General features: G+C 37.6%; 1 protein-coding gene across 12 annotated transcripts in view; it reads right to left on the bottom strand.

The window, feature by feature from the left end:
* The window catches only part of RABGAP1L (RAB GTPase activating protein 1 like), a 775,464-nt gene that overhangs the window by 111,760 nt on the left and 639,681 nt on the right, over window positions 1-24,023 (bottom strand). The window contains exon 1 of one of the 12 annotated variants that reach the window (XM_012554503.2): window positions 10,203-10,777. The exons of 10 other annotated variants lie outside the window; for them this stretch is intronic. In XM_012554503.2, the coding sequence (XP_012409957.1) occupies window positions 10,203-10,313 (111 nt within the window). In that variant the 5' untranslated portion in view covers window positions 10,314-10,777. Of the gene's footprint in view, window positions 1-10,202; window positions 10,778-24,023 lie in introns of those variants that run through there. One more of the 12 variants, XM_023728053.1, reaches the window with a different exon arrangement.

Here is a 24,023-nt window from a genome sequence, read left to right as displayed (position 1 = left end):
CAATAAAATATTTAAAAAAAAAAAAAAAGATTTAAAAATAACTTTCTATATCTTATGTGTACAAATATTTATGAATATATTCAATTGTCACAAAAATATCATCCACGGTGGACCAATGATTGATTCTATGCAGTGCTTCACTTTCCCCCAATACAGGTACAGAATGTGGACAATGCACTAGGCACCATAGTATGCTGGAGGTCTAATGGTGAAAAAAACAGACTCAAGGTCTTATGGAGGTTACAGTTTAGTGAGAGAGATTCATCAAATAATCACACAAATTTCACAGTATTTTTCTGTATGTTCAAGGAGAAGAGAGAAACTGGAAGGTAAGATCAAGATTTCTCCTAACCAGCCATAGGAAAGGAAAGGAAAGGTACCTCAGTTAAAGGTTAGGTCAGAGGGTTATGGCAAAAGCTCATTTTTTTCCATGAGCTTAGATGGAAAAAATACATCTTTATTTTCCTCTAACTGAAATTTAGCAGATCCTTCAATTATGAATATGGGCAAAAATCCACTTGTAGTATTTGTGATGCTGTCTTCAATAGAAATTAGAGATATTTTCATATCACATTATAGTTATTACATATCTCAAAATATCATTTATATTTATCACTACTTTGGAATTACAATCATTATTAGACCTGCTTATCATTTAATGTGTTTATAAAGAAGCACACATTAATATATCACATATCTTCTTTTTATAAATTTTGGTAACTGTATTTCAATATATAACTGGTTTCCTTCGTAATCTTATGTATTTTAGGTTATGTATTTAAAACACTTTTTCTGAGGAGAGATCCATGGGCTTAACTAGACTCCCACGGGGGTCTACGGCCCCCAAAATGTTCAGAATTCCTGAGCTATAAAGATAGGGCAGGTTGGGATAACAATGTTGGCATACCATAGAACTTCACTGGCAAGAGATTTCTGTTTTTAACTACCTCCGGGAGGGATGGAAGGAAGAGCGCCACTTCAAAGTCCCAAGTATTATGAATAAGAGTAATGGAGAATACTGTTTTTTGTAAGTTTGTATTTTCAATCAGGTTTTATTATATATCCAATGAGTATAAAATGGAAAAATTCTCTTGAAGACAAATCTATGGATACACAGTTTTTACGAATATAAACACTATACATGCTATTGAGATACACAGTTTTTGTATATTTTATATAGCTAACCTAACCACGATGATCACACAAAGGGTAAATTATTATATATGTGATAGATTATTGTTCAGTAAATATCCACTCCCTCCTCCCCCAACCTCTATGGTGGAGTATACTTTTCTACCCTACTGATATTGAATTGGCCTCGTGATTTCTTTGGCCAGTAGAACATGGATAGAAATAAACTACTAATTCCAAGTCTAGGCCTTTAAGAGGAATCAGATGTTTCCACTGATATCTCTGGGAACTTCCAAACTCTGCCATGAGAAGGACGTGTTCCAGGTAGCCTGCTGATCATAGAAGAATGAAAGATGTGAAGTAGATCTAACCAAACCTGTGGCCTGGAGTTAAGTTCAGCTATGCCTATCTATGCCCCGCTATGCCCAGCCAAGATTGGTCAAATCCTGCCATCAACAGACTCATGAGGGAAAAATAAATGCTTATTGTTGTGTGCCACTGAGATTTATGGTTGTTTATTGTACAGCAATATCTGAAAATAAGAAAATACGATAGAAGTACTCTTTGAAAACCTCACCTGATTAATTAATGCTCTCCATTCTCTCTGTAAAGTAAACTGATAACTGGGGCATGCTGAATTCTTGTGGCTACTAGGTTGTTTCCACAGCTGAGTTTATGCTACAAAATGAGTTCATTTCATTGCGTTTGTTCCCAAACCTGTTTATGTTCATAATAAAATCAATGTGAAAAGAAACTAAAATTGCTCTCTGTGTAAAAGCTAAGTTGAATTAATTGGAAAGACTTGATAAACATGAATGGTTAAATACACAAGTCACTATCACATTAAATGGGAGCAATGCCTCTGTCAAAGATGGAAAAAGTTATAAAAATCTCTGTAAATTTTACCATTAAATTGCTTCACAAGTTTATTAACTTACTGCTCTTCTTTAAGGAAACTGAAAGTGGAAAGGCATTATGGATTCCAGGATTCCTCTTCAAGGAAAGGGCCTATAATAATAGGTCCTATAACAAAATTGATAATGAGTATATATTTACGTTTTAAGTTGAAATGTTTAAGTTAGTATGTACCATTTTTTTATGCTTCTCCTCCTAAACCAACTTTTTCTGTTAACCAGCCAACCATGTCAGATAAAAAGGCTTCTACAACATTTCAGCCTGCTAGAAATTCTATTATGGACATCATGGTCATAAGTGTTACAGCATTATTTTGTCATTTTTTACAAATTCTATTTATAAACCAGCTTGAAGTCCTTGCATTGAGTTTGAATGCTGCAATTTGTTTTCGTATTGAACTTGAGCACTGTGGTGAGTTTTTGATGTAACACTGGTTTCTCTAATAATTTAAACCTCATATTTCTGTTAACCAAGCCTAAAATCTGATTTATCAGATTTTTAAAATATAAGGACATCATATAAAGAATAAAACCTGAACTCTTTCTTCTGACTTACAAAGCCCTACATCATCACCTGCCCCCTAACTTCCTCCCCAACCTCATTTCTTTCTTTCACAGCCTGCCAAACACAATGACCCTCCCATTCTGCTAATATATCAAGCTTTTTACCACTTTGGGGTCTTTCTCTGAGAGGTTCCCTCTGCCTAAGATATTCTTTTCCCTGATTTTCCCATGGCTGGGTCATTTATGTCACTCAGATCTCAAATGACACCTTCCCAGTGAGGCCCTCACTGACAACCCAATTTAAAGCCCCAATTAATCACTTTTGACTACATCACTCTATTTTAAGTCACTGTACAGCACTCCTCTTCCCATTAGAGTATAAAATTAACATTAGGTACAGTAAAACCTGTGAAAACCGGAAACTGTGTAAGGCAGAAACCTGTCAGAGAAGGAAAACTCAACTATTTTCCACTAAAAGAAAGGTGGAAAACTTCAAGACTCAGAGAAACAAGGCAGTCCCTTCGAGTTCCTGCTCTCACAGGCTTCCCTGTACCATGACTTGCTGGTTCACACCTAGATTCCCAGGGCCAAGAATACAGCATAGCACGTAATAGCAGATCCATCAATATTCTGGATTATTAAAATTGAATAAAAGTATGAGTAGGTAAAACAAACAAAGAAACCTAGAATAAGATTTTCAGTCACTGTGGACAACAGATTAATAAAACTTCACATATTGTGTTTTGTATCAACTGTTCCTATAATATTTTCTATAAAAATATATTCTACAGTATCAAGTAGAGACAGATTATTTCTCAACATCTGAAACAGCATTAAACAGAACAGTTCTAATTATTGTAATATAGAAGCTGATTTAATAATTTCATACTTAATAGCGAAATAACCTAGATACTTTTTGCATGGTGATGTTACTTATAAAGTTTTGTTGAAAGTTAATCTTTTATTTCAAGAATTAGAAAAAGAATAATCAGTTTGCAATAATATCAAATAATATACATGTGGAGTCCCTGGGTGGTGCAAATGGTTAACACGCTCAGCTGCTAACCAAAAGGTTTGAGCCTACCCAGAGGTGTTTCAGAAGAAAGAACTGGTGATCTACTTCTGAAAATCCTGTGGAGCAAAGTTTTACGCTGACGCACATGAGGTTGCCATGAGTCAGAGTCAACTTGATGGCAACTGGTTGGTTTTTAATATACACATGCCACTTACTATGCGCTAGGTATTCTTAATTGCTTTACATATATTAACTGATTTAATTTTCACAACAGTCCTATAGCCAAACCAAACCCATTGCCATTGAGCTGATTCCGACTCGTGGCAACCCCATTTACTACAGAGTAGAACTGCTCAATAAGGTTTTCTCAGCTATACCTTTATGGAAGATCACCAGGCCTTTCTTCTGTGGCACTGCTGGGTGGGTTCGAAATGCCAACCTTTAGGTTAGCAGCCGAGCATAAACCGTTTATGCCACCCAGGGACCTTTAAGTCCTACTGACGTGATTCCAATTTTACAGATGAGAAAATCTATGTTCAGAGGAGCTGAGTAACCTGCCCAAAGTCATAGAGCTAGTTGGGGGTACAGCAGAATTAGAATCCAAATAGTCTGGCTCCAGAATCTATGCTCAAAAGCTCTAATGTATACTATCTCTAACACATGTTTCAGCTGTAGAAATGAAAATACAAGTTTGATGACGAACCAAGATTCTACAAATATGTTTGAATGGGCATCAGAATACGATTTCTTTTCTAAACCTCAAAATTTTGTTAATGAGGTATCAATACATTTATAGCAATTATACCTGTTATGGTCATAGTTTTAAAATGCACCATTACTTTTTAAACTTTTCCCCCATAAACCTATTATTAAACAAGGCTCCTCTCTGTTAATACTTTTATTCAGTTACTAGTAGAGTCTTTGGAAGTATTTGTCTGATTTATAACATTACCCAGTTATCTCAGAGTTATTGCCTCTTTCCTCCATATAGGTAAACCACCAGTGCCATATTTGTATTGTGACATCACTTTCATCCCAAAACAATTGATTAGACCAGTGATGGGCACCTGATCTAACATTACTCAATTAAATTCTCTCCAAGGAATCTGGAGCTGGGATTCAGGGGTGGCAATTTAACTCTCTGCATATGGCAGAACTGTAAATGTAGATGCTGTACGGCAGCCATATTCTGCCATGGGAATGAAGAAGCAGAGAACTTGGGGATAAGCAGATAAATAAAGTTGACCTAAACAGAGAAGTTAATTAGATGGTGAGAGACAGGGAGAGTGCCTGCCAGTATCAGTCCAGTACCAGCTCCATGCCTGGATAAACTCCTGCCCTTACATTTAAAGGGACACACCCTCGTGTCCTTAAGATAAATTCCCTTTCTTGTTTAAGATAGCTCAGGATTTTATTACTCGTAGCAATAAGAATCTTAACTCATATCAGAAGTGATAAACGAAATGAGGGAAGACTTGGCTCCTTGTACTAAGCAGAAATTGATGATATGTTGCCAAAACACACATGTTAATTAACAATGAGAATTTTAAAAGTTCATATATATATTAAATATATATATTTAAATGGATGTATCTTAATTGACTTTATGTTTTATTATTATCAATAATTAAAATGTATATCTAGTGAAGATTTAGAAATAAGTGTATTGATTTTATTATTACCTTTCCCCATCTCCGGTACATGGAATTGCTCTGAATTTTTTTTTTTTTTTAATTTGGCATGCTTGATGAAATCTATGTGCCAACCCTATAAGGAGGAAGTACTTACAGAATGTTCATCCTCATCTCTCATTTATAGAACAGAGAAACTGTAACTCCCAGAAAGAGCTCCCTTCTTTTGCTGGTACAGTGCTGTTATTTTAGTATCTGTCATTTAAGAACATTTATCCAGTGCCAATACAGTACAGCCATGTGTAAGTCTGGCTAAAAGGCTGTTATTAATATACATTGTTCTAACTATAGAATAATCAAGTCTCTTGCAGAGATATCTAGACCTGGATTTCTACATGGGAATATGGTAAAGCCAGCGCGGGTCATCTTTCCTCCACAACATTCTAGAAATCCAACTTCCCCATCCAAGTTGGCATTGCAACAACCTTTCCCATGTTACAAGGCAGGAAGCTTACAGTAATTTTCAACTTATCTCGATCATTTACTCTTCACATATAGATCAGCTGCTACTTCTTCCTACATAATACTACTGTGTCTATCCATTACAAGGAGACTGTGGGTAGTGCAAATGGTTAATATGCTCGGCTGCTAACCGAAAGGTTGGAGGTTTGAGTCCACCCAGAGGTGCCTTGGAAGAAAGGCCTGGTGATCTACTTCCAAAAAAATCAGCCATTGAAAATACTATGAAGTGCAGTTCTACTCTGACACACATGGGGTTGACATGAGTCAGAATCGACTCGACGGCAACTGGTACTGGTTATCCACTGCAAGAACTAACCAACTCTCCTCACCTGCATTACTGTAACAGCCTTTAAGAATTTTCCACGGATAATATGGCTTCTGCCAGTCCTTTCTTACTACTGCAATAATTGATACCAGCTACTCAGCAGATGGATTGTCCCATATAAACTCAGTCCTTTAGGTTCTACACTGCTGTCTCACTATCCTGAGGCTCAAACCTACAATCTTCTGCACCATCTTCAGGGCAGAAGCCTTCAAATTTTCTGTAGGACCAATAGCCTAATAGCAATTCCCTAGTCAAACTAAACTCAAAACAGTTAAAATAATTTGCCAGGGTGCCCCAACTAGTCCATCTTCTCATTTTGTCCTCTCCTCTCCTCCTTCCACATCCCCATGGTGTCTTATCTACTCATCCCACTCTTTCCTTGAGGTCTTCTCCAGTATGAATAGTCCTTTCCTTATTGGGAGGGAGACAATTAGTAAGCATTTTCACTGTGCTAAACACTTTACAAGTGTTCTCTCATCTAGTCCTCATGGTAATCCAATGATGTAGTACTATTACTTCCCTCATTTTTCAGAGCCCTGGTGGCGCAGTGGTTAACAACTCGGCTGCTAATCAAAAAGTCAGCAGTTGGAATCCACCAGCTGCTCCTTGGAAACCCTATGGGGTAGTTCTACTCTCTCCTATAGGTTGCTATGAGTTGGAATCAACTCAACAGCAACAGGGTTTTTTTTGTTTTTTGTTTTTTTTTAACTGAGGCTTAAGGAAATTAAACAATTTACTAGTAAGTAGCAGATCTAAAACTTGAACTGCGAACTAGATAATTTTAAAGCCCGCCGCTTCCCCCCCCACTGCCCCCGCCAGTTATTTAACGTCTCAGCCTTTGTACAAGCTGCTCCCACTGCTCAGAAAGATCCTACCTGCTTCTTCTGCCTGGGAAGTAACTCTCAGCCTTCAAAGCCTAACGTAAGTGCTCCTAACCCGTTGAAGGCTTTTCCACTCTGCTCAATCAGCGGTTACTATTCCCCACTTTGGTCTACCCTATGATAGCAAATACTACCCTCATAAATATTTATTTTCTTTGTCTCTCTTACTGGACTGTGATGTCTTTGAAGGAAGGGACATTCTATTTATGCCTAGCACCCTGCAGAAACCCAAAAATGTTTGCAATGTTACATACTGGCCTCAACTAACATACACTTGACAGCAATCTTCCCCTCATAGCCACTTTCTAGATTAAAAAGTTTACATAATTCAGCAGAAAATAAATGAAAATTTAACATGAACCAGTCAAGCTTGCCAGAGTATGCATGGTGTTATGGATTGAATTGTGTCCACCAAAAATTTGTGTTGTAAATTCTAACCTCTATGCCTATGGTCATAATCCCATTTGGGGATGGGTCGTCTTTGTTATTTAATGAGACAGGATTAGTGTAGGGTGTATTCTGAGACATAAAAGAGATTAAACACGCAAGCAGAGAGGTGAAAAGATAGATGCCAAGACACATGAAGATCTCCAAGAACCAGGAAGCAAAAGCTGAAGAGACAAGGACCTTCCTCCAGAGAGAGAAAGACTTCCCCTAAAGCTTGCGCTCTGAATTGGGATTTATAGCCTCCTAAACCATGAGAAAATAAATTTCTGTTTGTTAAAGTCATCTATTTGTGGTATTTTTTGTTAAAGCTGCACAAGATAACTAAGACACATGGTTATTAGGCTTGTTCACTATTTAAATATTAGATCATGCAGTTTGTATTTAAAATACATATTCAAAGCCTCCTTTGGAACTCATAATATGTAATGTGTGAGATCTTTTCCCATCTGTCTCTCTTACATACACACACGCATGCACATGTGCACACACACCCATAGCAGGATGCTCCCTGTGACAAGGCCACAGTCTACCCCTTCAGCTTCCTATGCCCTCTACCTTGTGCCACTTCACACGGCTCCGTTTTCATTTCTTTTCCCCTTTGGCCTAGAAAACTCCCTCAGGTTTTTGAAGACTCAGCTCAGATCCCTTAAGAGGATCTTGACAGGATCACAGTAAGAAACGAACCAAAACTGAATTTCTGGATAAGTTTCCATGGTGGAATATTGTAAAATTAATAGCTAAAGTGAAGCATTAAGATTATCCAACCAAAAAAAAAAAAAAACCCTAACCCTTTGCCATGGAGTTGATTCCAACTCAGAGTGACCCTATGGGACAGAGCAGAAGTTCCCCATGGGGTTTCCAAGGCTGTAATCTTTGCGGAAGCAGATTGCCACATCTCTCCCTCAGAGTGGCTGGTGGGAAGATTATCCGCAACCATGGACTATCCTATTCTGACTCTGTATATATTGTGGGTAACTAAGGGTGGGCTATAATCTCCACATAGTGTATATCATTATAAAAAAATAGAAATTATGTATGTTAATTGGAAAAGCATGCATCCAGGAGCATATTATGGTTCTGTATTTGCTTTGTTTTTGCTTTTTCTGTCCAGCTGATTCTTTCAAACTACATCTATAAAACATCTTCAGAAGTGGAAAGTATAATGAATCCCTATATACCCATCACTCAGTTTCAGTAATTATTAGCACATAGTCATCTAGCTTCCCTCACATCGTCAATCCCTCTACTAGATCATTATTAATCTTTGCAGACATTTCACCCATAGCTACCTCAGTATTTGTCCTTAAATCACTATTTTAAAACATAATCATAATCTCATTATTGCAAGTAAAACTTAAATAATTTCTTAATAGCATTAAATACCTCTTCAGTGGTTAAATTTCTACGATTGTCTTATATAGTTTAGCTAGTTTGTTCAAATCAGCATCCTAACAAGGTCTATACACTGCATTTGGTTGAGAAGACCCTTACGTCTTTATTTTATTTTATTGTTGCACTTTAAGTGAAAGTTCCTTATGTCTTTTTAGATCATGGGTTTCCTCTTAATTTTTTTCATTGCAATTTATTCATTGAAGAAATTTCCATATTATGTTTTTAAGGTTCCTGTGCCTTAAAACTGGAAAACCTGGTGGCGTAGTGATTAAGAGCTACAGCTGCTAACCAAAAGGTTGGCAGTTCGAATCCACCAGGCGCTCCTTGGAAATTCTATGGGGCAGTTCTACTCTGTCCTATAGGGTCACTATGAGTTGGCAATGACTCGACGGCAACAGATTTTTGTGCCTTAAAATAGGGAAGTAGGATTTCATACTAAACCTGTTGCCAGCGAGTAGATTCTAACTCAGAGCAACCTTATACGACAGAGAAGAACTGCCCTATAGGGTTTCTAAAGCTGCCACATCTTTCTCCCCTGGAGAGGCTGGTGGGTTCGAACTGCTGACCCTTCGTTTAGCAGCCAACCACTAAACCACTGCACCACCAGGGCTCTTCTGTTATGATATATTCTTTTATTCTGCTGCTTGTGATGAGTACTATTAAATATAATAATAAGAGGTTATTACAACAATAGTTAGAAAAGTTTATAATAAAGGTATGGATCACAGATACCTTAATTAACTCATTACCCATTGTAAGGATGACATCTACACAGAAGAAGAAAAACAACAACAAAAAACCCACAACCACAAAGAAACACTTTCAAGAACTTCATTTTCTACATGAAAACAGTTATGCCAGGACATGCACACTAAGATCTTTAGAGAATGGTAAAAAAAAAAAAAAAAAAAAAAATTCAAACATTAAATCCAAAATAAAATTGTACTAGAAGTTATTTTTATAAGAGTTCCTCTTACTGATAATTTAAAGATCCTTAAAATTATTTTGTTTTTTGATAGCTGAACTCTCAATGTGGGTTAAGGCCCAATGGTGGAAATGTTCTACTTTAAAAAGGCTGAATTATGTGTGTAAATGTAGGTAGCCCTCACCTACATAATCATATACATACACATAGGGCAAACACTTCGGACAAAGTGATGCTTGACATTATAAGTCTTTTCAGCCTCAGGACATACGAAAGCATTAACATAAGCTTTACTCAAAAAAGCTTTAAATGCACTACTGCCAATATAAGTGTTTACGTATAGAAATCATTGAAAACCTGTAGACCTGGTTGCAGCCTGTGTAACATAAAGCCAACAGCAACACTTCTACTTTAATTCCCAGGAAGCTACGCCTCAATTGCTACAGAAGTACAACTATTAGAAAAGAAAAGAAAAAAAAAAACAGCCCCAGAGTAGTGTGCAAGGCACCACCTACCATAGCCCTGGGTTTGCTGATGGCCACCAGACTTGTGAGGAAGTCTTCATCGTGCAGCTGGCTGAAAACATGGGCGTCATAGGCTACCATAATGGAGATTTCTTCCATCATCTTGTCAGCTGGCTTTTCCACAGTAGCAGCTGCTTCCCCAGCTCCAGACCAGAGTATCCAAGGAAAAATCCTAATGCAGCTCAATGCCAAGGCACACACCCACCTGAGTTAGAGGGGGTGGAGGATCAAATATCCAAAAGGAAAATAAAAAGTAGGTGCTATCACAGACTTGTCTAGCAATTCACCCCCAGTAGAAAACTAAGGGAGGTTTCTTATCTATGCAGAAGCATATACTATAAACACCTTCTGCATTCTTAACACAGCAGCTGGAAAATTCAGTTTTTGAAAATCTCCTTTAAACCTCAGAAAAGGAAATAAAGTTTCCTAACTAGAAATATCCTATAGCAAAAACCGAAACAGACAAAACTGTTTAATTTTATGTTCTTGGTAATTAAAGATTCTTATAATAGTTCATCTTCTTACTTCAGTATTTCTATGATGATGATTCTTCTTGGAGAAGGTGGATTTTTCTTAAAGTTCTTAATGTTTATTTTTTCACAATCAAAGAAAATAAATACACGACCACCTTAATTTTTTAGAATTTACAAAATTCTTGGTGCAGTTAAAAATTATCTCCTGAAGTATGAAAAAATTATTCTTCTCCCCCTCTGAGTATTTCTGTTAAAAAAAGAAGTATCATGATATAAAAATCAAGCAGGAACAGCAATATCAATTAATAATTCTTCCCCTTTCTCTTACTAAAAAAAACAAAAATATTTTAAACAGTATTCTTGATTTTGAGAATTTAAGTTCTCTGTTGTTATTCAGAAAGTAATACAAGAGTCTCATTTATAAAATGATCATTTTTTCTCCCATAGATAAAAGTTTTCTTCATCTTTTATTTTTAAGATTAGAGGTTTCTTTAATTACCCAGATCAGCAAATAGCCCTAACTATTGGTGCCTTAGCCACCAGAAATGTTTTTTAAAAGTACAGCTGGAGACCGTAAATGAACCACCATGATCCCCGATGAAAAGTTTAAAAGCTGCCCGCAATTATCATTATAAAGTTGCCTAAATTATCAGACAGGAAATAGAATGTATGCTAATCTCATGGAAAAAGTATTAAGCAAATGAAAATAGGGGGGAGGCGGAAAGGGCAGAGAAAGCTCCTCCTAAAGTTGTTTTTCTAATATTCCTCATTAAGCTAATATCTTCTCTGCTTTTTAAAGAATACTATGACACTGTAGTACCATCAAAAACATTATTAGTTAGAACCAGAAATCAATTTGGCAATGTTTGTATAAAATCAAAAGAAATACAGCTACTGGTTGGAATGTTTAGTCCTAATCACCAATAGTATGTTGTCTTGGGTTTGTTCGCTTTTCAGAAAACAAAACTGAGAATGAGATCTACAGTACCTATTTTTTCCATGTTTTCCTAAAGGAACTTCATTTAGATTAAGATTATTAGTTAAATAGTAGTACCATGTTTCATTTAAATAAGAATAGGAATTTTCCAAGTGTCATAGCATTCTAGATTAAACACACACACACACACACACACACACACACACACACACACACACGGCAAGAGAAAAAAAAAAACACCCTATTGCTAGGAAACAGAAGCGAGTCTAATAGGCTTATTTGAACAAAAAAACGCAATGCTTCAAATAAATCCTCAAAATTAAAACAGCTTCAAACTGTTTGACCCTTGTTAGAGCCAGTAAAGCATTTTTACTACAATGCACCTTTGTCTTTTAAGCCTTATTTTTGTTTCATAAAAATTTCCACCACAATTTTCTTAACGCTAACCTGGTAAAAAAAAAAAAAATGATAACCAGGAGATAAGGCATTACAAGGCATCTAGGTAGTTCATACCTTTAAATTCCTTTTTATCTTTTCAGAAGCACTTTAAAAGGTACTGTGATCCTCCTCTTCCATGCATTCACTAGCACCAGAAGATTTCAGATTTATCTTGCAGCACCATTTTCTGGATGTGAAAGCAACTCCTCTTGCTTTCATACTTTTCTTTGCTACAGTGAGTCAGTGCTTCCGCACACTGATATCTGAATAAGGTGTACTGACAAAGACACCTGTTGCGGAAGGTAAAGAAACTGCTTCCCATAATGCTTTACTCCCTGCTGGCAACCGCCCAGGGGCAAACAAGATTATAACAGCATCTGAGCAGTCCCCTACGCACCCTGGGAGAGCATGTTCAGTGTAACAATAGGTAATCTTCTTGGTTAAGAAGAACACTTATAACTTAAGAAAAAAGGAACTTGGGAAAACAATATCAAATAGTCTAGGCTATGTGTATTAGACTCATAAAACATTTAAGCCTTCAGGGCCTTAAAACTGCAAAACATTTTTAGAAACATAACATAGTTTTAATTTTACATAAACAAACAAAAGCCAGCAACTTCAAATACAGTCCTTTAAGAATTCCGCACAGGTTCTTAGATAAATATTTTAACAGCTTCTAATTTATTACCTTCAAAAGTCTGTTCTAACTAGCCACAGTGACTAGAATTATTAACATTTCATTTTTAAATCTAAGAGGTCCTCTATCCTAGCCATCAGTGCATACATTTTCTAGAGCAAGGGTTCCCTTAATTTGATTTGTACCCTTCATTTTTTGTCACCCATAAAATGTTCCTCCAGACCTCACTTTCGGAGTCAGGAAAAAAGAATTCAAGTATTTCTTTTCTTATACAATTAAATGTATACTTGTAGTCACAAAGAAAAGCATCCTTTAGTAAGTGCTCTTTGAAAACTGATGATCTATTAGAAAAACTTCCACTGAACTGCCTTTTTCTCTTTTCCTAAGTCATTTTTTTTGGTCTCAGAAATAACAGCCAAGTCAGTAACCTCCCAAGATCCAGAAACTATTGTACACAGTCATGTTTACATATAGTCCTTTGCTCCCTTGCAAGACATCTTGTTACTCTTTTGCCTTTTTCCTGGTGGGTGGAAACCCACAGATCTCCCAGGATTGTTTCCACCTGGGTTTCTGCAGTTATCTGCTTCACACCTTGAAACTCCACTGGCAGGGGTGGGGAAGGGGAGGCATGGGGGGGGAGAATTACCTGAGATCAAGGGATGTAATGGAGACACCACCATTTGCTGCTAAAATTTATCGGAAGAGGGTTGTGTATCAAACTGGCAGCAGGAAAGGAGGCATTCCTTATAACCAAAAAGGTGGTCCTCAGTTCAAGCAGGAACTAGCTTAGTGGTCTGTCTCAGGGCAAGTCATTTAACCTGGTAGGTTTCAATTTCCTCATGGTCATGTAAATTGAGAGGGATGGAATTGATGAGTGGTTTTCAAAGTATGCTGAGAAAGTCAAAAGCAATGTGTCCTATTTCCCTCCACTAAATAAGCTTATGGGGGGGAGAGGGTGTGGAGGGAGGACCACCCTTTTAGTCTCTATCAGAATGAGAACAAAAGGTAACACTAATCCCAGATGTTAAGAAAGTCCCTCAGGATTGCCAAAATGTCCCAACAAATGTAGTCTACTTTGCACCCTAGCTTGAATTTAACTATTATCAACTCTTTTGCCTGTATAAGAGGATTCAGTGACAGTTGATACACTTTTTATTAGTTACGTTACTCTTCATAGTCTTTATATTCAGAAGCCAAACTGGCTACAAAATAATTAGTGACAAGAAAATTTTAATGACTAAAATATCTCCAATGATTTTTAAATGCTGATTTTAAGAATTTACAGAGACTACCCCGTTCAAGTGACTGATTTTATCTCAACAGTAATTCTTTTAGGATTGGACTTTTTTTTTTCCATTTATTTTATTTTTGTTGTTGTTGAGAATACACACAGCAGAACTTACACAAATTCACAATTTCTACATGTATAATTCAGTGACATTGATTACCTTTTCGAGTTGCATAACCATCCTCTTCTTTTCCAAATTGTTCCTCCCTCATTAACATAAACTTACTGCCCCCTAAATTTCCTATCTATTCTTTTGTGTTGCTGTTATAATTCGATCCTGTATAGACAGATCATAAAAGAACACAATGCTCAAGGCACACATTCTTTACTAGTTAAGCTAAAGTATTGTTAGAACTGTACTTTTTAACAAAAACATATCCGGATCATACTTGGCAAGTATGAGTCAAATAAACCCACGTTCTGGCCTTTAGAGAACATTTATTCTCAAGTGTCAAGTTCAGAAACAGTCAAAACAAAAATCAGTAAAGGCATGGATAAGAGGTAGACATTTTTCTATTACTGCATTCTCGCCAAATGCAGCAAAGCAAAGTAGTTTCATTACGGGCGTAGAATTTTGTTATCTACCAGTCAGATAACATACATTAAAAAATGGTCCCATCTCATGCTCTCATGGCCTTTCCCATGTCTCAGGTTCTACTTGTTGAACATTCTCATCACAACAGGCATTAATATCAGGATCAGATGGAAAGGAGGACAAAACAACGGTGACAGAAATATGGTGCAGAGGGCAGAAAGGTCTCCTGCTTCCTCCACACATAGTCAGAGGCCCTGCAGAGCCTCCTGCTCCTGACCAAGGGTCCCTCATCTAATTGGGCATGAACAGGTTTACAGATGCATCTTAGTTCAAAGCCATCTCCATGTTAAAACAAGAATACGACCCAGAAGCTATCTTAAATAATTCAATATAAACATTCATGAAGCACACAGGACTCAGTTTTAAGGGATCTCCAAAATCACAAAATAGTCATGGTGTTGACATAGGGATAAAGAATTACCTATAAGAAAGAAAAAAATCCTGTGGCCACTTTCTTAATCACAGAAAACCTATATTCCAAGCAGGCTTCCATCTGCCCTAAGGTATGCACTTTACAAACTCTAAGTTCTCAAAGTGAGGAACAAAAGATAAAATAATATGCAAATGAGAAACCATAGCAGTATCAGTAGAAATAAGCTTTACAGAATACTTCGGAATTTCAGGATAGTTCAGTAACACATACTGGGTTTTTACGGGGGGGGGGGGAAGACTACAAAGTAAAAGATGAATAAGCAAAATCTTAGTTCTCTTGCAATTAAAATCATGTAAAAATAAATAAAGAAAATCATCATTATTCTCCTGTCAAATTCCAACCATTTCAGCTCATTATCTTTGCTATCTTTCCTAGCAAATGCTAGGCAAATTCAAAACTTCAGAAAATACAGATTCTTTAAAAAAAAAAAAAAATCCCTACAGTTAAGCTAAGAAAAGAAAAACCAGTGGGACATAAAATACTTGCTTAACAGGTACACTGGGTATCTAGCTTCCTCATTTGCATCTCACTACAAAGAAAGAGGGTGAAGTAGACTCCAGACTATGAAAGAATAGCTGTAACTCTAACAATTCAGCTCTTTATGTCTCATTGGTAACTCTAAAACCCACAGGCAACAACACCTTCACATTAAACTTTAAACAAACAAAAAAGCCATTGCCGTCCAGTAGATTCTGACTCATAGCGACCCTGTACGACTGAATAGAACTACCCTATAGGGTTTCCAAGGCTGTAAATTTTTAGAGATACAGACTGCCACATCTTTCTCCCGAGGAGCGCCTGGTGGGTTCAAACCTCTAACCTTTCGGTTAGCAGTTGAGCACTTAACCACTGCCCCACCAGGGCTCCTGACATTAAACTTCACCTAACCAAAAACAGGAGCCCTGGTGGGGCAGTGGTTAAGAGCTATGGCTGCTAACCAAAAGGTCGGCAGTTCAAATACACCAGGTGGTCCTTGGAGACCCTATGGGGCTCTGTCCTATAGGGTTGCTATGAGTCAGAATTTAGTTGATAGCAACGGGTTTGGTTTGTTTATTTTAACAAAAAATTTGTGTTTCAAGTGCTTCTAAGGATCCACCGATATTTGCTATCCCCCATGGATGTGGACGGTTTCAGTCACATCTGAAAATACCAGTAATACTATCTTAAACTTCACTTTGTCTCATTTTGAGCAGAGGATACAACTGAATTGCAATTACAAATAACTTTACCTTAATTTCTAAAGCAAATAATTTTTTAAAAGTTTTACTAACAACCAAATCAAACCATTCCACATGGTTGATCGTCTATATTCATTTTTCACAATTATATGTCATCATGAACCCATACACTTCTACTGATAAAAATGGTATTTCATTTGTTCCATGCAGCAGTCCTGTTGGGCAGTCATACTGCATTACAAGAAAAAGACGAGCATTGGTCTCTAACCTTTTATCCATCTGGGTCATTGTGATACAGATTAATGTTGTGAAAGGGAATAAAAAACACTTTGTGCAAAAAAAGCAATTTTAAAAATTGTTAAAATGTAAACAACTTACCTACTGAAGTCTTCTAAGGCTACCAAACCACTGACGGGCCTTCCTGGCCTGGCCCTCGCTGGTCTTACTTCCATTTTAAAGCTTCCAATGACCTCAGTAATCTTGGGGTCCCCTCCCAATAAGGCAAGCTGTGGAACGTGACGTATGTCACCCCAATATCATTACCACCTATTGTGAAGACCAACAAAGGAGGACTTTTCCTTCTGATTTTCAGTAGAAAGAGAATAATCAAAACATCAAAACATGGGTTTAAAAGACTGTGACGGTTCTTTTTTTGGCCCAGTTCTAAAAAATAACAGGGTGATGGTTTCACAACGTGATGAAAGTAATTAATGTCACTAAATTGAACATGTAAAAAAAAAGTCAAAATGGCAAATGTTTTGTTATATATATTTTTACCACAATAGAAATATAATAATAACAGGATTGTAAGTCTTAGGCCCTTTTCCCAAGGATAAGAGAACTCTTCTTTGTATATTCACCTTGAGGGAACAGCAATGGGGTGTGAGGCAGTTTTAATTCAAGTGCTTATTTGTCTCAAGTTCTTCCTGCAAGTCCAGTGACACCCCCACCCCCAAGACCACCAGTAAGAGAAAACTCCCTTTCCAATGGGCCTTCCGGCCTCTGAAGCAAGTTATAGACCGGCAGCTTGCAACAGTAGACTTGGCTGAACTCATGCAGTGGAAACAGAATTTACTTCATGAATTTTATGATATGTAAATTATATATCTATTCTTTAAGAAAAAACAGCATTTACTAAGTGCCTATAATATGTATAAGACCTGGTGGTACAGTGGTTAAATGCTTGGCTGTTAACCCACCAGCTGCTCTAAGGGAGAAATATGTGGCAGTCTGCTTCTATAAAGATTACCCATTGCCGTCCAGTCGATTCCGACTCATACAGCCTTGGAAACCCTATGGGGCAGTTCTACTCTGTCCTATAGGGTAGCTATGAGTCGGAATCGACTCAACGGCATTTTTTATAACGTGTATAAGGGGAGCTTACAGAATTTGTAATAGTAATTCATTCAATCCAGTTATAATAATGACTAACATTTACTAAACAATTTGTAATGATAATAAGGGCAGCTAATATTTAAGTGCTCACTATGTCCTAGATAATTTCATTTAATCTTCACAATAAGTCAATGAGCTGGTACGATAATTATCCCTGTTTTGTAGATAAAGTAACTGAAGTGTGGAGAAGTTTAGCAATTTGCCTCAATTTTCACAGCTAGAAATGGGACAGATAGATTCATATCCGTGTGTGCCTGGCATCAAAGTGCATGCCCATCATCACTAAAGGATGGTAAGGGAAGGAAGCAAACCTACACCAAGAATGGACCACGTGTCAGACACTACTACTTTTCAAGCACTGATATCTCCTATCTCCTCCACATACTGTTAGGTTACACACTGTTAGGTTACAGAATATGTTGCAGACTATGTCTGAAAAATAAACAATGAAATAAGAGATTTGGATTGTAATAGAATGAAGCTCCTCTGCAGACAGGGAAGGCTTTATAGAAAAGATAAACTGGATTTGGAAGACAGAGTGAAATACTTTCTTTTACAGGGAAAATGTAATTAGCCTGGCCAGACTGGGGAATTGATGATAGGCACAGTAGGAGGTAAGGTTTCCAAGGCAGATTGGAATCTGCCTGTGGTAGGTTTCAAGTATCAAGTCAACAAATTTGCAACATACGGTGTGCAGGTCTAGGGCTGTCACTGAAGACTGCAAGGTTTTTGCCTTTGTAGCCTTGATTTTTGTTAACACGTGGGCTCCAGAGTCAGAAGAGCCTCGTCTGATACTTTGCTCTGTCACTCACTCACTGTGTGACCATGAACAAATTATATATGCTCCCTCAACCTTGTTTTCTTCATCAAAAATGAGAAAATAATAACAGTTCCGATATTATGAGGAATAATAGGCTGGTAACACAGTGGTTAAGAGCTATGGCTGCCAACCAAAAGGCTGGCAGTTCGAATCCTTGGAAATCCTATGGGGCAGTTCTGCTCTGTCCTACAGGGTATCTATGATTCAGAATCAACTTGACGGCAACGGGTGTGGTTTTTTTTTTTTTTTTTTTTTGGTTTTTAGCAAGAAGCCTAGCTCTGAAAAGCATTTGATTAATGTTAGCTACTGTTATTATCAATATGAATAAAAATGATGTCTGGAACATCCAAACTCCCTGAGGGACTGAATTGCTGGGCGGAGGGCTCTGGGGACCATGGTCTCGGGGAACATCTAGCTCAATTGGCATGACACTACTTATAAAGATAATGCTCTACATTCTACCTTGGTGAGTAGTGTCTGGGGTCTTAAAAGCCTGTGAGCGGCCATCTAAGATACTCCACTGGTATCATCTCTTCGGGAGCAAGGGAGAATGAAGAGAACAGGATACAACGAAAAGATTAGTCCAAAGGACTAATTGTCCACAGCTACCAAGACCTTCACCGGACTGAGTCCAGTACAGCTAGATGGTGCCCGGCTACCACCGCTGACTGCTCTGACCAGGATCACAACAGAGGGTTCTGGACAGAGCTGGAGAAGGATGTAGAGCATAATTCTAACTCACAAAAAAAAAAAAAAAAAAAAGACCAGATTTACTGGCCTAGAGGAGGCTGGAGACACCCTGAGAGTATGGCCCTCAGACACCCTTTTAGCTCAGTGGTAAAGTTACCTTCAAGGTTCACTGATCAGCCTGTGAGTGGACAGCCCAGTAAAACCATGAGAGTAACGAGGTACAGGAGTCCAGTGACAAGGCCCAGAAGGCAGAAGGGGAGTAGGAAGCTGATGATAGGGAACACAAAGTAGAGTAAGGATATTGTTGATGTGTTGTGAGATTGTTAACCATTGTCATAGGGTAACATTTGTAGTAACTGTTAAATGGGAGACTATTTTGTCCTGTAGCCTTCATCTTAAGTGAGAATAACAGCACAATTAGAAGAGCGTAGTCAATGTCACTTAAATGTGTATGTAAAAATTTTTTGAAATGGCGTATCTTTGGCTATGTGTATTTTCACACACACAAAAAAAAAAAGTTGAGAATTTAGAGGGTTAAAATGTTGTGGGGTTGTTAACCAATGTCATCAAACAGCATGTGTGTTACTGTTACATGAGAAACTATCTGTTCTGTAAGCCTTCACCTGAAGTACAATAAAATATTTAAAAAAAAAAAAAAAATGATGTCTGGAGCGACAAGATCATCTATCAAAATCAGAAGAGGAGATAGAATTTTCACCTTTAGAAATGGGGAGGAGTGGGTTTCTCAGTATACTAGAACACAATTAATGCCTCAATTTTCTTTCCATTTCCTTATCCAATTAATAAAAATCCAAAAGGGACAAATAATCCTCTACCAGTTGTCCCTCAACTCCTAATTTTTCTGGGCATTGCTTTATTGGGGGCAACTTGGTAATTAACACAAGTTCTTCTGTTAGAAATGACTGAGACAGGTTAACAAAACCAAACCAAACCCGTTGCCTTCGAGTCAATTCTGACTCATAGTGACCCTATAGGACAGAGTACAACTGCCCCGTAGGGTTTCCAAGGAGCGCCTGGTGGATTCAAACTGCCAATCTTTTGGTTAGCAGCCTAGCTCTTAACCACTAGGCCACCACGGATCCTGAGACAGGTTAGAGGAAGTGAAAAGCTTGATAATATGGGGAGAGGGGAACTGCCTCTAGTTTAGCTGAAAGAAGCCCTGGTGGTGCAATGGTTAAGCACTTGGTTGCTAAAGGAAAGGTTGGCTGTTTGAACCCACCCCGTGGCTCCGTGGGAGAAAGACCTGTTGATCTGATTCCATAAAGATCACAGCCAAGAAAACTCTATGTGGCAGTTCTACTCTGTCACATGGGGTCGCTATGAGTTAGAATCCTCTTGACAGCACCTAATAATAACAACATAGTTTAGCTGCTCTGCAGTTTCTTGACTACAATGCAAAGAGAGTTTAATCAATTACCTGTTATTGAGTGATTGTGATGACAGAATGGGGAACGAAGAGAGCATTTGTTGTATAATGATATTCATCTGTTGTAACCTGATCAACAAAACACTGTTATTATGGGCTATTATGTGGAAATACATAATCCTTCTTTATAATTGTATTATAATAAGATTTTGCACTGTTCATTTATATCTTAGAGTCAAAGAAATATCCTATGCAATGGTTTAGAGCTGCAGCTTCTCCAGAAGCTTAGACTTGACCAATAAGCCTGCAATCTAATCAGACACCAACTGAGTTTAAAATAGGGGTGAATGGGGAAGGAGGAGAGAAGTAACAAATATTTAACTCCTACTGTGCTGGGGCAGCCACCAAGATCTGTCAGTTTGTCTTACTGAGGTGACTTGAGTGTTGCTATGATGCTGGCAGCAATGCCACTAGTATTTCAAAGACCAGTAGGGTCACCCATGGTGGACAGATTTCAGTGGAACTTCCAGACTAAGACAGAAGGCCTGGTGTTCTACTTCCAAAAGTTAGCCAATGAAAACCCTTTGGATCACAGAATATTGTCTGAGACTTTGACTTGCTTACTTTGGACATGTCTTTAGGAAGTACCGATCACTGGAGAAGGACATTATGTTTGGTAAAACGGAGAACCAGTGAAGGTGAGGGAAACCGTCAATGATGTGGACTGACCCAATGCTGCAACAATGGACTCAAACCTACTGATGATCATGAACATGGCAAGGGACTGAGTAACATTTTGTTTTGTTATACATGGGGTTGCCATAAGTGGGAGCCCGCTGCATGGCAACTAACAAAACAATAACAAAAGTGCTGGGGCAAGGCTTTTAACTACATTATCTTATTTGGTTCTTACAACAATTCTATGAATTTAGGGCAGTTGTTTCCTCTTCTATAAAATGGGGATCATAAAACCAGATTCATAGACTTTTACGGAAGCAGACTGCCACATCTTTCTCCCGAGGAGGAGCTGGGGGGTTTGAATTGCCAACCTTTCAGTTAGCTGTCGAGCGCTTAACCACTGTGCCAGTGGTTTTGTGTTTGCTTTAAGAGTAAGTGTAAATTGCTTAAATGACTAATAGTAAAATAATATTAACCAAAAATATACAGCAGACCCGATGTAGAAGATCCTAAAGGGTATCTTTATATGAAAACTCTTTTCAGATCAACGACTTTAAATAGCTTTCTACATCCTTAAAGAGGGTACTCTTTATAATAGATTGGTAGACATCATTCCCCTAAAGATATTTTCAAGCACATCTCATTTCAGGTTTTTCCGCTTAGTAAGGCAGTATATCACAGAGTATATATAACAGCCTGGGGCTCTAGGATCAGAGCCCTAAGCTTGAATCTCTACCCTGTCACCTCCTGCTGGCAGACAAACAACCTCTCTAGGTCTCAGGTTCTTCATTTGAAAAATGGGGCAAATAACAATCAGTCTCACTGAGGTATTGCAAGGATTAAATGAGATAATACACATAAAGTGCTGGTCTAGACGTTGGTCTAGAGCTTAATTTTTTAATAGTGGTCATAGTAACAGGAGTAGCAATGCCTAGAGCATTCTAGTTTCATTCATTTGAATGAGGGTTTATTTATTTTTATTTTTATTTTTTAAATTTTTTTTAATTGTACTTCAGGTGAAGGCTTACAGAACAAATAGTTTCTCATGAAACAGTAGTACACATGTTGTTTTATGACATTGGTTAACAACCCCACAACATATCAACCCTCTAACTTGTCAACCTTTTTTTTTTTTTGGTGAAAATACACATAGCCAAAGATACATCATTTCAAAAATTTCTACATGCACAGTTCCGTGACATTGACTACGCTCTTCCAATTGTTCTGTTATTCTCACTTAAGATGAAGGCTTACAGAACAAAACAGTTTCTCATTTAACAGTTACTACAAATGTTGCCCTATGACAATGGTTAACAATCTCACAACACATCAACAATATCCTTACTCAACCTTGGGTTCCCTATCACCAGCTTCCTTGTGCCCTTCTGCCTTCTGGCCCTTGTCACTGGACTCCTGTACCTCGTTAGTCTCATTTGGTTTTACGGGGCTGTCCACTCCCAGGCTGAACAGTGAACCTCAGAGGTAACTTCACCACTGAGCTAAAAGGGTGTCTGGGGGCCATACTCTCGGGGTTTCTCCAGTCTCCTTTAGGCCAGTAAATCTGGTCTTTTTTTGGTGAGTTAGAATTATACTCTACATCCTTCTCTAGCTCTGTCCAGAACCCTCTGTTGTGATCCTGATGAGGGTTTATTTTTTATGTTAAATTTAAAATAATTTTTCTAGAAAGTGATCATTTCAGATTTAAACATTTTCATAGAATATCATCACAGAGAATATTTCTTTAGTCTGCTTGCTATTTTAAAAAAATTACAATATCATTAAAGTCATAAAATTGTTGTTGTTGTTAGTTGCCGTCAGGTCGATTCCAACTCACGGTGACCCCACGTGTGCAGAGTAGAACTGCTCCATAAGGTTTTGAAGGTTTTCGGAAGCTGACTGCCAGGCCTGTCTTTCAAGGTGCCTCTGGGTGGGTTCGAACCACCAACCTTTTACTAGTAGTCGAGTGCTTAACGGTTTGCACCATCCATGGATTTTAGATAGCTAAAATCTTTATGCTATAATTACTCTTCAAATGAAGCCAGAAGCTAAGAGGTTACATTACTGCCTACATGGTTGTCTATAGGTATGTGGGAGTTCTACCTTTAGACATAAATTCTAATATGATGACCATCTTTAGGCATGAGAACATACATATTCTGTGAGCAATCTTTTTCATTTAAAATGTCCACTAGGCATCTAAGAAAATCTTCAACAGTTTTGAGAAAGAAGGCTTATTTACCAATTAACCAAGATACACAAAGAATTAGAGGCAAAACAAACAGCTCTCTGGCAATTTCTTTTAAAATTGCTAGATATTAATTTCTTATTATGTTGTCCTTATTATCCTGTATTAAAATGTTCAATATAGCTCTTAAATACAATTTTTTAAATGTTTAAAACTGCTATAAAACTATTGTTTATATTTATTTAGCATACATTTCTAGAGATTTAATTATGCTACATAAGATTCTGATTTACAATACTAAAACAACAAACCAAACCTGTTGCCATCGAGTCGATTCAGACTTATAGAGACCCTACAGGACAGAGTAGAACTGCCCCATAGGGTTTCCAAGGAGCAGCTGGTGGATTCGAACTGCTTACCTTTTGGTTAGCAGCCGAGCTCTTAACCACTGTGCCACCAGGGCTCCAAAAGACCATTATCTATTATTGAAATGATGGTGAAACAAAGTTACTTTAACTAGCCAAGACTAGGAGAATGTTTATATATTAACAAATCGGTATAAACGATTAAACTGTAAAATGAATATGTATTAAATCTTAATGATTTGTGGAGAACATGAAACTCATATAAATAATAATGCCCTTCGCTTCTCCTAATGGCCAGTGAGTTCTTTGATAC

Source organism: Trichechus manatus, unplaced genomic scaffold, assembly GCF_000243295.1.
Source record: "Trichechus manatus latirostris isolate Lorelei unplaced genomic scaffold, TriManLat1.0 scaffold00021, whole genome shotgun sequence".
Taxonomy (NCBI): domain Eukaryota; kingdom Metazoa; phylum Chordata; class Mammalia; order Sirenia; family Trichechidae; genus Trichechus; species Trichechus manatus.
This window is presented reverse-complemented; position numbering and strand designations above follow the sequence as displayed.